The 17,026-nt window shown below is 42.2% G+C and overlaps 1 protein-coding gene across 7 annotated transcripts in view; it reads left to right on the forward strand.

Moving 5' to 3' along the window:
- The window catches only part of NAV3 (neuron navigator 3), an 890,338-nt gene that overhangs the window by 794,630 nt on the left and 78,682 nt on the right, over window positions 1-17,026 (forward strand). For all 7 annotated transcript variants that reach the window (XM_090042583.1, XM_090042584.1, XM_090042579.1 and 4 more), the window contains 2 exons: window positions 10,855-10,993; window positions 15,033-15,309. In XM_090042583.1, coding sequence (XP_089898709.1) covers window positions 10,855-10,993; window positions 15,033-15,309 — 416 coding nt within the window. The remainder of the gene's footprint in view (window positions 1-10,854; window positions 10,994-15,032; window positions 15,310-17,026) is intronic.

A 17,026-nucleotide genomic window follows, 5' to 3' on the forward strand; every position in this document is an offset into this window, starting at 1 on the left:
CTGCTGGGGCCATGGCCAGAAGGAGCACACAGCACTGGTTGTCACTGGCAGGGGCCTGGCTGGAGCAGCAGGGTGCTAGGCCTTGCTGGCAGGGGCTAGAGCAGCCCTGGTGCAGGGAGGCAGGGTGGGCAAGGAGGGAGCTGCTCATGCCACTCGTGCACTGGGCACATGGCTCCTGGGTAGGGAAGAGGCTGCCAAGGCATCAAAATTTCCCAGATGGCTGCCAGGTGGTGGTAGCTGGCTCTGGCTTCAACATGGCTGCCAAGTGCTGGCAGCCATGTGGTTGGAAGCTGGAGCTCCCCCTGGTGGCCATAGGGGCACATGGAAAGGCTACAGGGACTTGGGACTGACTTTAGTCCCAAATTAGGGATTTGGGACTGACTTTAGTCCTAAATCCTTGCACATGTAGCCACCTGCATGTAGACACATGTAGACACCTTCCAAAAATCCCTTAATGCATTTAATTCTCAATAAATTTAATCATGCTTACATGTACATGTAGTGTACATTGATGTTCTATACAGAGCCAGTCACAAGCACTGAAAAGTGAATCTAACCTCCCACTGGAGCCATGCAGAGATGATGAAATGCTGACTGATCTAGCCCTATTTTTGCTGGACTCATGAAAGCACGTCCTGCCCTTGTTAGAATCAACCAAATATAACTGAAATGCAGCTGGCATCTGAATCTAAGCACTATTATTTGGGCCAAAAGGCCTTGATAAAAATCCATGTGGAGTACAAAGACTGTAACTCACAATTTTCCTTCAAAAAATGAATATATCCCAGGAGAAGTCTGGTATTCTGACCAAATAAGTACCAATAGAAAAGTAAAAATTTTGAAAGAAAAAGAAAGTATACATTTAACCTGTGCATCCTTCCTCTAGCTGCATGAAATTGGGACCAAACAAGTTAAAATTTATACCTGTGCCAACAGGGGGTTCCCGCTTAGAGCTTCTGTCAGGCATGCAGTCTCGGTGTCAATAGCTGAGATACCTACTGCAGCCCAACACCCTGTTGCTGTTCCTAGAGACTGGATGGGGCTGTCTAAAGCTTCAAGCAGTGCCTGAGACTCTAAATATTCTCAGATACCTGAGGGCATTTTTACATGTGCTCTGGAGGTTGGTGCTTTAATTAGAGCAGCTCTCAGAAACACTCTAATTAAAGCACTGCAAGTGTCTTGTGGATCGGCATCCCCACGCTTCAAAATGTAAGTGGGGTCACTTTATCTGAAGCTCATTGAAGTGTGGGGATGCTGATAGATGAGACGGGGAGGCTGGGTGGAGCATACTAATTAGCATGCTCCAGCAGACTTGATTAATTGATTAGTGCTGCCCCTGGTCCCATGATTAGGGCAGCTAGTTAAAAAAAAATCAAGAGACTGTGGAGCTTGCCTACTGATCTGCAGTAAATTTCATTGTTGTTAGTTCCTATTCATTGTATGCCTGTATTTATTGAACTGAGTGATCACTACACAGAACTTCTGGAACTTAGTAATTTTTAGGGATACATTCAAGGCAACAAAATGTGCTATATCCACTTATCAGACAGAAGCTGAACTCAATCTATACAGGATATGGAGTTCTGAAGTTTCCATTAGTAACAGAAGTTCTCAAAGTAGTTTTGGTATTGATTCTTATTATGTATTGTATGTAAGTACTGTGATCCATACAGCATAAGACTCAGTGACAAGTGGGAACTCCCCGACTGGTCACAGTGCTACTGGTCTCCCACCTATCTCACCTGCCATGCTTTGTTGGTACATTAATTCTGTTGTTAAGTAGGTGGGCAGCTGCTGTTCAAGGGCCCTGATGTCTGATGCCAAAATATATGCTCCAATCTTTCTTATATGTACCCCATGCCTTGCTGATGTAACAAGGCCTAGCACCCAGCCTCCACTCTGGGGCTCACACTGGGCCTTCACCTATGTGGCTTGGCCTTGAGTCTGGCAGCACACACTGGGCCTTAACCAACTTCCTCCTGTCCCCGGGGCCTCACAACTACACCCCAAACAATCTGCCCTTTCAGTCAGGCTTTCTCAACTGCCTCCTCATCTCTGGGGCCTCAGAACTGTGCCCCCAAAACTCTCTAGGGCCTCTTTCAATACTCTGCCCTCCTACTCGGGCACGGGGTTAAACACCCCATAGGCTCAGGTGCCGCTCTGCCCCTGGTCTTGTAGCCAGATAGCTCCCCCAGCTGCTCTCCATAAAGGGGATGATGGTTTGCCCCATTTTCCCCGTGGCTCCTACTCTGCCACTCTCCAAATTGGCCTCCGGCCCAGCTGTGGCCTCAGGCCCTCAAAGGCTTACCTGGACCTAGCTCAGGCTCCAGGCTAGCAGGGCTTCACAGGGCGCCAACTCATGCCTCTTTCCCACAGGGCTTCACAATTACCACTTCTGAGCAGCCCTTCATGTGCCCTTTTGCACCCTACTCTACACCACCACCTCCACTGAGACATATACTCCACCCCTTTCTCTCGGGGCTGGGGTTGAACACCCTTCAGGCTCAGGTGCTGCTCATTGGCATACCTGGCCCACCTCGCTGCCGTCTCTCCAGGGCCTGCTGTCAGACACCTCACCACAGGCTCGGGTGCCACTCATCAGCGTACCTGGCCAGCAACTCTCTCTCCCTGGGGTCTTACACCCCACTGGGCTCAAATGCCACTCATTGGTGTGCCTGGCCCTCCTACCCACTCTCCAGGGCCTTGCGCCCCCTGGGCTCAGGTGGCTATAACCATACCTGGCTCTGTCTCTGCCTCCAATGTTAAGTGACCCACCTGAAGGCAGGGGCTGGGGTTATTAAGGTGCCCCAACCTATCTTTCACTGGGGAGGTGAGCAGTCCTGCCACCAGCAGTCCCACCAGGCCTTCCTTCCCTGGCAGGGTGCAGTTTCAGGTCATGCCCAGAACCTGGAGCCTCCAAGCCATCCCCCTAGCTCCTGCCCTTACCTCCAGGTTGTCCCTGGAGCAGCAGCTCTGCCAGGATATATTGATTCCATAGTGTCAGGCAGCACCTGCTGCCTCCAACCCTGCCGTCCTGGGACTTAAAATGGCCACTCATCAGGGCTGGGCTGCACCTGCCCACTGCCTGATCCAGGTCTTAAAGTGTCAGAGGACTTCAGGTGGTCTGGCACCCAGCTTCCCCTGAAGATATTTGCTAGGGAAGGCTTTTCCTTGCTGCTCCCCAAAACAGGTTCCCCCAGTGCCTGTAATAGCCCTTCAGTGGTGAGCACCCCACTGGTGCTCTGCCACAGACTCCACAGGCACATTTACTGATCTATAGTTTTCTGCCATTTTTTTATTACATGGGCCACACATTCTTTGTAGGGTGATCAGGTGATGTCTGGCTTTTTGAGATGCTGCTGCAAAGGATTTATCCCTGATCTTCCAAAATGGGTTCAGCAGTGTCTGATCCCTTTTCAAAACGTTCCAGCTTTGGTACAAATACCTAAGTTTGTGAACTTTCAATGAGCTTTCTGCCAGCAAAGAAAATGAAAGCTATTTGAACATTCATGTAGAGCAAACACAGTAGTGTCAAGAGCACGGCTGAATTAAGTTTATCTTAGAGTTTACCCAGCTCCACAATCTAACTGTATGCATATAGTATTTTGACTGTCAGACGTACCTTTATTTCTAGAGCAACGTGAAAGTAAAAAGGCCTATCAGAGGCTTAAAAAGAGCTCTTTCTAGTGTCAGACTTTAGTGAAACAAGGAGAAGAGTTATAATGGAAATTAACCAATGAGCATACACATGGTGTGGAGAGCAAGTTTTTGATTCTTAGAATTCTTTGAATGCTTTGTACGTTCAGGCACTTCACAGAGCTTTCTGTGAAGTATTTGGAGCAACCCATAGAACATGTGAATGTTATAGTATTAATAGCATGCCATCTGTGACAGAAAGGAGACAATTTAGAAGTACAGTTAGACAATTTAACATGAAAGAATATTTCGGGCTGCAAAACCAGCACAAATTGTTTAGACAAGTTTCAATTTAAGCAAAGCATGAATAGAGAAAAAATTAGCCAGTTTAAATAATATGATAGGTTCATCTGATATACAAAGGCAAGCACAGGAGTAGGTCATTTTGAAATAGGTGAAAAAACATTAGGAAAATTACTTCATTGAATTCAAAGAACATAGGAAATAAACTTTCTGGATGAAGACTATAACCTCATGGGCATAACTGAAATTTTCAAATAAGTATTAGAACTGACAGGTCAGTACAGATAGATTCTACTCACAAAACTGCTTTAAAAGAATTGAGATTGCAGGATTAAGCACTGAATACTTGTAAAATATCAAAATTAAGATGAGGTATGCAACCATAGGATGGCTGCCTTTCACATATGCATTTAGTATGTTCTCCACAGGACCCTGCCTCATTTATTGCACAGAATAGTCAGGGTTCATTTTATGAGCAGTTATTCAGCCTTGTATTTTCTCCTTATTTCTTAATGTGAGTTGCTTACTAATTGTACTATGCAGATGTTGCTCTGTAGACATAATTACTACATTCTTTTTCTCTTGATACTCCTTATTGTAATATCTTAGTATTTCACATTATATATAACGATGAGGTAATAGTATTATGCCCATTTTATCAATACATAGAATTATTAAGGCCTAAAAGGTTTAGTATTTTTAGGTGCCTATTTGAGACTCATAGCACTAGCTTGCTTGAACTACTTACCATTATGCAGCACTTTGTATAGCAAAGTGAAATTTTGTGTGTTCAAGTGTTGACTAAGGCAGACCCCAGGTTCCTGGTGTATGGGAATATATAGTTAGTGACTACCCTAGAAAAGTTTAAGTTAAGTGACATGCCAACTATACCTATCTCTTCCTTCAACCTACTGCTTTATTTACTATACACCTTCCCACTTCTGCTGCAAATGAATCTGGGATCTTACAAATAACAGTCTTCTCCACTACACAGCTACGTTTCATTTCCAGGGAATGTCTACACTGGGAACAAAAAAACTTTCCCTGCACTGTATATTAGCAGCACAGGATCAAAATTTGATACCTGGAGATCCAGGTATCAAAAAATACCCAAGGGGAAAAAGCAGGGCAGGACATGGTCCTGGACTGTGCCCTCAGGCAACTGGAGGCTTGGGTCCTCCACAGAGATGCTCTGGTAGCCAGCCAGAGTGTCTCTATGGCTGGCCCTTGCCCTGGTGCTGAAGCACACTGCCTGTTCATGCAGGACAAACAACAGTGCAGGCTGCAGTGACCTAGACCTGGGCTCCATTCCAGGTAAGTAGGGGTTGGGGGAGGCTGAAGGAGGCAAGGGGTTACTATTAAGGCTGCAGGAGACTAGGAGGGGGGCAGCTCAGAAGGGATGGGTCCCCTGCCCACTCCTCCCGCAGGGCCCACATGCCCCTATGTCATGCCCACATGACACTCAAGTGCACCAGGCTGCAGCCTCTCCACCTCTAACTCCAGAACTTCCTCCTAGGTTGTGGTTGAACTTCGACTCCCCACCTTCTTATTTTGGGCACCCCACCCATGGCCCCACCAAGTCCCGGAACCTCCTGGTCAGCCTCCTGCTGGCCCTGCCCAAGTGGGCCCTGTACATGACCAGGAAGGAGGCTCTGGCCAGGAAGGTGCTCAGGGACTGTGGGGCCTCATTCCTCTCAGTTTTCCATGTACATTTCCGGGCAGAACACCAGTGAGAGGTGACCACCAGCTCCTTGGACACCTTTCAGGACTGGTGGGCACGGCTCAGGTGGCTCTGCTTGGTGTCCTCCTCAGGCTCACTTATTTTCACGTTTTGAACCTTTGACCTACACAACACTTCTATCCTCTTTTTGCTTTAGTGGTCCCAAGAATTTAGTTGTACTACTCATTCATTAGCCCCACAAGGAGCTACTAGTTAGCCATGTGAGCCCTAAGGTCCACTCTAATTGGGTGTACAAATAGACAGGAGCTCCTGGCGACTGACCAGTTAGTATCTGGGGACACTACCCCTTATGCCAGATGGACTGCTGAAGCAACATCCCAAATTCACTTTTTAAAATACCCCAAAATCCATGTTCTTCCACAATTAGAACAAAAGACGATTATATATATATATAGTGACAGCTCCATACCCTTGGCTAATTTTCTTGCATAATTACCTCCAGTTTCCATCCCAATGTCTTTTTTTTACAGGCATCATCTTGTCTTCCCTGTCTTGTCGTCTTGCACTCAGTTCCAGTCTCCTTATCTAGTCATTCTTAGTTCTTCCCCCTGATCAAGTCCTTGTCCCCAGCCAGGCCTAGTTTCACCCTCAAGCTCCCTCTCCATGTTCTTATTTCTGTCTTTCCCATTGCAGTGTCCAGTCACCCTCACCCCCATGTTATATTCCCTTCATAATGGAATACAGATTACAGTCTTCTGTATACGTCAAACAATCCCTCTTCTCCTCCATGCAAGCCACTTGTCTTTTTTGTTCAGACACTGAATTTGCCCAGCTTTAACACTCCAGGCATTCAGCAGATCAGTTGCCACTTATTCACCCTGTCTGTTTTAGCCTTCTGCCCAGCTAGTACCTATCTTCCCAGGACCCTCAGTTAGTTCCCCATCACCCATCTCTCTTTGTCTGTTAGTCTCAGACTCCTTGCCCAGTCAATCACAGCTTTCCTTTCCAGACCCAGGTCTCCTTGCCTTCTATCCCAGTTTCCCCTAACTCCCCTGTCACAGTCTCCTTACTTCTTAACTCCACTATATACTCCAATGCCCCATCACAGTTTCTCTTTCTCACTCCCTGCCACTTTCTCCTCCCAGTGTCCCTCTCTCCCACCCAGTTTGTTGTCCTAATGTACTTCACCTGCATTTCCCCTCCCCACACTTCGAGTTTTTACAACCGAACTCTTTCCCCTCTGTATTCAAATCAGTGAGGCTGCCAGAGTTCAACAGGTGTGTCAGTAAGAGCATGATAGAGAGAGAATTACCTTGCTTTTAGTTCACCTGCAGACTTGGATCCAAAGTTAACATGCCTTGCAGGAGCTCATAACTATAACTTCAAGGAAAGTCCTGCTCAGTCCTAGGTTGGAAAATGCCCAGTGAGGAGCATCAAGGAAATTAGCTGTTAAAATTCTGTATGGAGCTCCCACACACTGGTTTTTCCCAAGCTTATATCTGGCCCAATTAGAGTGGACTTTCAAGGACAAGGAAAGGTACATCTCTAACACAAAGACCAGACCTTTTCTGAATTCCAAGACCCTTCTTCAAAGCACTGCAGAAGGAGGCTCTAGGGCAGTGATTCTCAACCAGGTGCCTTGAGATCCTTTCAGGATGCCATGTAACATTAGCATGGTAAACTGGGCAAAGATGATTCACAAGACAAACCCAGAGATTTCAAAGAGGGATCCATAGCATCAAAAACATTCTGAATTGTTGTGGTCTGAGTTCTTTGCAACAAAAGAATTATTATTTTTATTATTTATTCTATTATTTTTTCTGCAGTCAAAAAGGAAATGAAATCTAAGAGGTGGCATTTTTGAGGGGTACATTGAGTCTACTGAGGGGGTGCCATGAGTCTAAAAAGGTTAAGAATGCCTGGTCTAGAGTTTTAAATGGCTTATGGAATTTTGTAAGAAAACCACATTTTCTGGTAGCATTGTTTTAAAAAATAGTTGAATGGGGTTGCCTAAAATCTCCTAAAAACTGAGCTGTCCTCCAATATGAAACAATTCAATTGGTTAAAGCTTCACGATGTTATAAGCAATTGAAACAGGTAATATTGACACAAAATGTTATAGCAGCTCCATTTGTAAGAAAATGTGCAAAGGAGAGATGAAGGAAACAATACACGAGGGCTGTATAATATCAGATGTCTCTATAATGTCTCTCCTTGAGAGTTAATAGTGTGGCGGTGAAAGTTAAAAGGAGTTAAACAGAAGTTACAATGGGTGTCTGCTGCAGGCTACCAGGAGCAAGTGGAGAAGATGGAAATATTTTTGGATTAGTTCTCAAAGTGCTATATATCTGAAAACATCTGTATACTTGCCCATAAAGCAAAAGCATTTACTGTCTATTCAAGTAAATTTCACTTAGTTATCCATATATTGGCTTTTAGCATATTTCAGTTTATTGCATAAGCTGAAACTATAAAATGATAGAAATGATGTGAACTACTACTTTACAATAAGGTGGAATCTTTTGTACTTATGTGTCTGCCACATGATGCAAAACACTGTATAAATCGCCATAGTTAACTTTTGAATATCTTCACTAGAATTCCAGCTAGGAAGACGACTTCACATTGTTGTGTCTGTATTTTCAGTAGTAGCCAGACTTAAAGGAATTCCAATGGAGAAATAGTGAAACAAGTATACAAAATAGCTAAGCTGGTCCTAATTAGAAAAAAAATATTACTGGAGTAAAATGCAGTCAGAAATTATGTTTAAGATCTTCCAAACATTTGAAGACTTCTGACCGCTTAAGATCAGAGAAGAATTCTGGCCATATATAGAAAAGACTGTGAAAGGTCTACAGAGTAGGTGTCAAGATAATCTTCTGCATATCTTCCAAGACAGCCAAGGAGAGTTTCCAGAGCCCACCACTAATCCATTAGGGACTGCAGCTGTGCGATGAGTGTGAAATATTACAAAGAAGACATAGTAGAGTGAAAACAAGAAATGAAATATCCCTTCCCCCAAGAGACTTGAGCTGCCAAATACAGATATTGTCTGCATCTAGATCTTGTTACAAAGCTTTCGTTACAGAGTTTTAAAATTGAGATAATTTAAAAGATTTGAATCTTCCTTCTGAAATGTTTACTGTTCTAGCCTTAATAAGATGAAGATTCAAAGGAAAAGCAGAATTACCATGGATACATTGCTCCTAGTTCTCTAGCTCTTACAATAGACCATGAAATATTGTAAGTCAGGTTTTAATAAATGGGAATGACTTATTTGTACTATTTTACAGTAAAACATAGAACTTTTTGTTACTTCTGAAAGTATACAGCTCATATCAGATCTTGCTTATGATTGCATTTCTGGGTTAATCAAGGTATATTGTCTTTTTTCATACCTAATCGCATCTAAAAGTACTTAGCTGTCATATATGACAGTCTTGCAAATGTATAGTCCTGTATTGCAAGTAATATTTGAATAATAGGTTTTGGTATCTGAAGCTCCCTATCCTAGCACGAGGCAATGCTAAAAGGGTAAAAAAGACAATAAGTATAAATGAATAGTGCTTACAAAGGCAGTTCTTAGATGAATATGAGTGATTTGTAAGGTGGTTTTTTTTATAATCACTCAGATATGAAATTGTATTCCTAAGTCACTCTTTTGTATCTTACATGATGCAGAAGAGGTATTTATTTGTAGCCCTTATATTGAATAGTAGAACATACAATTCTGTTATCTGCTCTTACCCTCCTGAAATGTTTCTCTTGTCATTGAGGTCATGTACTAATTTGATTCCGTACCTTTGGCAAATGCAGGCATGCTCTCTCTGGTTGCTGTGATACTAACCTGATTGATCATGGCTCACTTCCCTATAGACTTTAATAACAATGCCCTCCATATCAAGTTCTTTGTCAATGCTATTGTTACTTTCCAAAGCCTTCAGTGAAGTAACCATATTTGCATATGTAAATCAAGGGTCCTCAGGGATTTCTGTTGATTTCTCTAAACTAATACAGTCGACACCTGTTTGAAGAGATACCTGATATAAAGATATGGGAGACTGAAAGCCCTGATATAATAAAGGCACATTTGTTGATTTGAACGTCATGAATGCATTTTAAGTAATATACTGATATGTTTTACCCTTACTGGGCTGGTTGGCTGTCTTCAAACAAACACAAAAAGCTTCAGAGGGAGTGAGCCAGACTTTGATTACCAAGGGAGGTGATGCTAGGAGGAAAGTGCATTGGGGCGACTTTGCAAAGGAACAATCATAATGCCTGCTCTCATTTGACAGCTCTCATTTTTAAAAGCAGGCAAAATGTTGTGTACTTGTCTTGGTAACCTAACGTACATATGAACTGTACTAATAGGCACTGCCTTTGTCTATTAAGTAGCCACTTTATGCTTTTTTTAATATTAAGCTAGAATCTCTTGAGTTCCCATAGTTCCCCTAACTTTGTCTATCTACCCTGCATGGGGTTTTCTCTATTGGACTTGGGACTCAAGGTCAGAATGAAACCCTTGGGAATGGTAATCAGAGTAGGTCCAAGAACCTGCCTCTACTCCTTTGCCTTCCTTATGACTCGCATGAGAATAGGTGGATGGAAGTGCCATAAACCTTGCATTTCCCTCTACCATATCACACCGAGATCTCCTCAGGCTGAATGGTTGTGTTTTTATGAGAATTGTAATGAATGCTCCATAAGTAATCAACCCAAGTGACAGCATTGTTCAAGAATCCTATTTTGATGACACAGCACCCACCAAAAAGGCTTAGACAAGAAAACAGAGCTATTGGAAATAATTGCTTTCCTGATGGATAGCTAGTTTGAGCTGTGGAAGGGATATTCCCTTTAGTTTTCTGTAGGCTGGGGTTCTATTGAGTAATCTAGGCTATTAATAATGCTTTGACTAGCAATACAGGTAGGTTTAATGGATTTCCATGCCATTATACTGAATGTGACTTCAATGAAGCATGAAACAACCTGTTTTAATGACTTATACTGGTATTTTCCCAGACCAGGCATCCTGGTCTTTCACTAATTGAACAGCTAGCCATACACATTTGACAATGACTAAATGATTAATTTAAATCTGAACATTAATATGCATTGTGCACTAACATACTTTCCTTACAGGTAATCATATAAGTTTAAGAATAGTTACTATAAAAAGTACTGATTTGAGTGAATCATGCAGTGAGTAAACAGATATCCTCCTTTCTCTGCAGCTGGGATGACAGCAGCTCAGTTAGTAGTGGTCTCAGTGACACCCTTGATAACCTCAGCACGGATGATTTGAACACCACATCATCTGTTAGCTCTTATTCCAACATTACTGCCTCTTCAAGAAAGAATGCTCACACTCAGGTAAGCAGCTTTTTCATTGCTGTGTCTTACAATGTCCTTTAAAGTGTACAGTGTACCAGGGAAAATGTCTTCAGTAGCAATATATTCAAACCACATAAAATGATGAATATTTCACATTTTCTATAGTATTTCTGTATGAGAAGGATCGCATTCTCTTAAACACAAAACGTGATGTAGAAAAGTTGGGATAGATGGGTTCCCAGTGGCAACGCATAGGGAGTGCACAGGGGTTCATGTGCACCACCTGAGAGCACTGGTGCACCCCTCCTGATAGGCCACACTCCTCCACAGTACTCACTTAGGTGATGGGCCAGGGGGCAGGCGGTGCCCCCCCTCTCCGAGCGCCAGCCAGGGAGTGGAAGCACTGGATGAAGTGCCACGGCCACTTCCAAGAGCACCGCGGCTGCTTTCTAGTCAGCGTGATTGACTGGTAATGAGCTTGGCTGCAGGGGGATCTGACTGGTTGCTGGGAGGGGCACATACCCCCCCCCCCGATTAAGGTGGCACCAGTTGCCCATGTGGGTTCCTATACCCTAAATCATGTTCAGAGTGGTAGAATTTAGACTAATTCCATATTCATCTGCCATGAAGCATAATTTCAGGAAAGGATTCCTACACAGACTATGAGGTTATTTCCCTTTTCCCTCTGTAGGGAGAAAGAAACCTGCAGAAGGAGACTGTTCTTCTCTCCCCTCTCCTTCATGGGGAGAGGTGAGCCAGTGGGTGGAGAGGAGGTTTTTTGTTATGCCCTTCCCCCACTCTCAACTATAAGAATATGGACATGGGCACAGGCATGGGCATCTTAAGCCCGTATTCCAGAGTTCCCTCCTGTGTTCCCTCCCAACTCAGGCCTTCTGCTAGGCTATTGTAGATGAGTAAGCCAAGTTCTTCCAGGATAAGGATTCCAATAAGCAGTTGCTTCTGTTCAGGCATGGACATGTCTTAGCCACTTGCTAACAAACATTGCTTTCTGCTTCAGTCCTTGTTGGTATGGTGAGGTGGTCCACCAAAAGAAATTTTCTGCTCTTGATTTGATAGAACAGCATTACCATCCTCTTACTTATCAGTATTAGTCATCATCTGACCTAAGCCCTGTTGCAGCCAGCTCTAAACAACCTCCAGGCTTGTCATCCCTTGAGCATGTTCCTGTCTGCACAATTTGATATCAGATTTTTTTTATCCATTTATTTCTTTCAACTTATACAAAATAAAACTCTTGTTCCAAGATCTGTTCACCTTTCACTGAAATTCGAGACCTCAAAATATAGCTCTCAGCAAAGTTATAGCAACAGGATGTAGATTAATGCCCCCCCAACCCCACACATGCATCTGAGTATTTCCCTACAGATCTCCTCAAATAACAAAAGAGTTTGCAGAAGTTAATAGGTCTAAGCTATTGCAGAAATAGTGGAATGCAAATCTCAGTCAAGGAGCCTTCAGAGAATGTATAGTTAGAATGCTTCATGTTTATAGCAAAGAACATAAAATTTTAGCATTTTGGTCAGTCATAACAAGGACCACGCATCACTGTAAGAGGTGGTTGTCTCTAGTGACCCTGTTTCAAAGAATTCAGGGCTTTAAATATCAACATTTTGAATTGCAAGCAGACATGCAGTGAAGCTTAGGAAATCTGTGTCCTCAATATACTGCTGCACTTCAAACTTGGCACTCATATTTTGTATTACCCTCAGTTTGTGCAGTCCTTAGATGTATCCTCAGATACAGAGGACTGGTATTCTCTGGGATTATGGCAAAAGTGCAATGCTCATTTTACCATGAAAAGCTGGGGGAAACATCATCTTGGGCACAGATGCTCTCTGAGTACATAGTACAAGCTTCCCCTCTAAATTCCAGATTTGGGTCATGCTCACAAAAGGTGGCCATGCAGTAGGAACAGTCATCTTGGTTCTTACAACTGCCTTTTCTTAGCCTTTTCCCAGTCTTCTACAGTTTTACCAAGCTGGAAGTCCTCCAGTCCTAATCCGTTGCTTGAACTGGCTCATTTGTTCTACCACACCAGCATTGTTGTTAATGGGAGGCATCAAACTGAGAATTTAACCCTTTCCCATTTACATTTTTAGTGACCTACTAATCCAAACTGGCAAGCTTCTCTTCTCCAATTTTGTTCTCAGTACCAGCCCAGAACTAAGCCCAAAGGCACTGTTCTAGATTGCTGTGCTGTAAATTAATTAGAAGATGACTGAGACTTTCCAGTAGGTCTACTTTGCACTACCACACACTCTGCTTGCTGAGGACCGAGTCATAGTTATTATGTCAGCTGTACTCTGGAGCGGGAACAGCTCTTTCCAGCAAAGAGATCCTATGAGGGTCCCTTTGCAGTTAATTTATATAATTGGTACAATGAAAATAGACAACATCATTTACAACAAGATGTAGAAATTGGTCATTTTGCCAAACAATTAACAGTCATTTCACAGGTGGTGCGATGGCAAAAAAGTCTTTCACAAATATTTTATTTAACATTTCCAGTGATAATGCAGTTGGCCTTAAAATGATGCGTGAATGTGTTTAAAAATTAATCTTTGAGAAAACTGCTGGGGATTTTACATACTTAGTGTGTATACTAGCAAATACTCTCTTCTGAAGGATCCTACAATATTTGTATGAATATTTTGCTTGGCTTCTTTTCTCATCCATCTTGCACAAAATCTCTCTTTTCCTCTCCAAAGCAAATGCAACTGTCAGCAGAACTAAGCCTTAAATTAACCCTTGAATACTATGCATGTCAGTGGAGTTGATTATTGCTGCCTGCCAACTCATTATTATTAATCATGTTTATTAAAGCAGTGCCTCAGTGCCAACCAAGAATGGAGCCCCAGCATACTTGGCACTTTACTAGCACACGGAAATGTATAGCTCTGGCCCTGTGGAGCTTATGGTCAAAATAGACAAGACAGAAGCAGGGTGGGAAAGAGCTGTGGTATATTATTGCAAAACCAGCAATTTACTGATTTGCTACCATCGAAGAAGCAAATGTCATGGTAGTTCCACAACTGATCTCTTATTACAGGTAGATAGGGGGGAAGTTGGCCAACCTAGAAGACAGGCAGGTGAAAGAAACAGCAGGCAGAGGAAAATGTAGGGAAGGAGAGTTATGAGAAGCAGATAAGGAATGAGGATGAAGAAAAGAGACTTTGAGGAAAGGGGGCTAGAGGTCTTTTCACAAACAGCAGTAGCACAAGAAAGAGAATCTGAGTAAAAATGTAGAAAATATTGTCAGTGTCCTTCTCTGCTTCATTTGCTTGCACAGTTGCTGTGCTGGCTGTGGTCTCTGGCTGGTTCCTTCTTGCACTTTCTTTTCTCACTACCACCTGCCTGAGGGAGGATGGGTGCTGCCTCTCTCAAGACTGTCCCCAGCACAATCCGGGGTCTGTAATGGGGAGTGGCCTTCTGGTCACTATTTTGCCTCCTTTCCTCAAAGCAGCTTTATCAATATAAAATGCCTCCATACATGCTCTGCTGCATAACTGAGTCATCACAGGGAAATTTCTGCTGGTAGCACCCTATTCATTTCGGTGGAAATATGCCCAGGGAATTCAGGTCACCAACATGAAGAAAGGTTTGGGAAAATAAGAATATCTGTTTAACTTTCCATCTAATTTCCCTCTGTCACCAACACCTGAGCTCAACCCTTCAATGCTTGTCAGACAGTATCCCTACTGGACTCAGTGGAAGGTTTTCCTGATTTAAAGCAATTATTAATTTGTAAAATCCCTGGGGAGTGCACGGACAATATGGTGTTATAAGAGATAATTTAAAGAAAATAGATTTTTACGTAATAAATTAGGAAATGTGCATAGAGAAGAAGAATGCTGTCCCTGATTGGGAGCTTGCTTCAACTTTTGAAACTGGGGAATGAATGTTTGAGGAGGAAGTTTTTGTGACCCTCATCTGTGATTTTAAAAATATATATATAATTTAATGTCCTTTAATCTCCTTTTCCTCCTTGGAGTTAAGAAGTTAGAAAATATTGAGGATGTTAAAATTTACCATTTCCCATGATATAAATGTTTTGCAGCTGAAGACTGATTCAGAGAAGCGTTCAGCGACTGACAGTGAAACCTGGGGCAGTACCGATGAACTGAAGAAGCCAGACGAAGATTTTGACAGCAGCGTAGATGGCAGTGGCAAATGGAAGGGTCTACCCTCGGGGCTGTCTGAAGACTCGGAAAAGGGTGGGCAAAAATCATCTCTGTCTGTTTCCCAGACTGGATCGTGGAGGAGAGGCATGACAGCACAAGTGGGAACGACCCCATCCAGGCACAAAACTGGAACAAGTGCTCTCAAGACCTCTGGTAGGATGATAACTTGGAAACTGCTAGTTTAAGTAGCATGGCTTGTTCTCTATACTCAGTCTAATTTTTATAAATGTTAAGGAATTTGTAAGGGATAAGAAAGTATTTTATAGCTAAGTATGTGACAGGCATGCCTAGCATGTGTTAGAGATGGATATACTAGTTATTAGAGTAAATAATTTCTCATCAAGGAATCTTAAAGGTATCATTTCTACCTGTTTTTCTTTGTTCTCTTCTCAAAATGCACCACTGTTGTTGTAGTATGTTTAAACAAATACATCACACATTGTGGCAGTATTTTCTCCCTAAACTATGGCAGACTTCAACATTTCCAAAGTTTAGGTATCAAATGAAGCATTGCTTTTACATACCATAGCTTAGTGCTAACCAAAAAATTCCTTCTTTTAAATGTAATGCTTGTGAAACATTTGTTTCAACACAGGCTGACTTTATAAGGGTGCAGAGATCTATTTCTCCTCCCTCCCCCCACTCCACAAAGGCTGCTTAAAAATAGTGTCATCTAGTGTCACTGTTTTTGCCAACTGTTTCTGAAGTCAGAAAGTAGAGATGGAAAGCACCTTTATTAGATCATCTAAGTCCATCATTCTGCTACAAGATGGTCACCTACAGTACATTTTTGAACACTTTGTCCTGTCTAGTGAAAAATGCTTCTTTCATATCCATTTAAAAAGCTTCCATTTTAATAAAGTATAAGTAAAGATTTTCCACACAAGCTGGAGGGGATTATAAATCACATCTGTGTTTTCTCAGTCCTAGAACTGATAAGTGCTGTTCTGATGTCCACAGCACTTGCAATGCTTTCTTTTAGGTTATTTCAGAAGCCAGAGATCATGTCAACTCAGGGATGCCCTAGTGACAAGTCTGTACTTACATCTAGGTGTAAAGTGGTGTAAGGGTGTAGCTGCGACACACCACCCAAGGATTGCCTAAGCCAAAGGAATCCTCTCTGCTGTTGGAGCAGAAAAAATATCTGCCTTTTTAACAGAGAACTGAGATCTTTAGTTATTAAAAAGAGTATGCTTATGCTTTGCATTTATAAATGTGTGCATGAGAGGAGAGGGGATATGCATATGTGTATACACTGTGTATATATGTATATATTTCTAAGATAAGGAGCTGGGTAGAATGATAGGACTGTAATAAACTTAAGTTTTCTTTATGATGGTTTAGCAGCACAATAGAATCCATTCCATATATACTTGTTAAAATTACTTGAAAGATGAATGAAATACTATGACATTCTCAATATAGGACCCTTTAGGAGTTTCTGTGAGCTTATAGTAGGCACTCAAAAAGATATCAAAGTAGAAGAATGCAAAGAAAGTGACATTGACTTGTATCTGTAAAATGTTAAAGATTAGTGGTTTTCAGACTTACATTGCACAGCAATAGAAACTAGATGTGTGAGCACAACTGAGAACAAGCTAACAGAGTAACAAGCGTGCATAAGTAGTAGAGATATGACAAAGAAAATTAAATTATTATAATGATGTAATAGTAGATCCACAATATTACAACTTATTAAAACCATTAGATTGTAGATAGTGCTTGGTAATTGTATTTTTGTGACTACCACAAAGGAAAATTAGCTGTATGTGGATGAAAATATATTTAATTAAAGTGAAGTTGAAGAATGAAAGTTCATTTTTTGTTTATACATAATTGAGATTGATTTTTTTTTTGAATTACTTTAACT

This window comes from Crocodylus siamensis, chromosome 4, assembly GCF_052110815.1.
Source record: "Crocodylus siamensis isolate JL-2025a chromosome 4, ASM5211081v1, whole genome shotgun sequence".
Taxonomy (NCBI): Eukaryota; Metazoa; Chordata; order Crocodylia; family Crocodylidae; genus Crocodylus; species Crocodylus siamensis.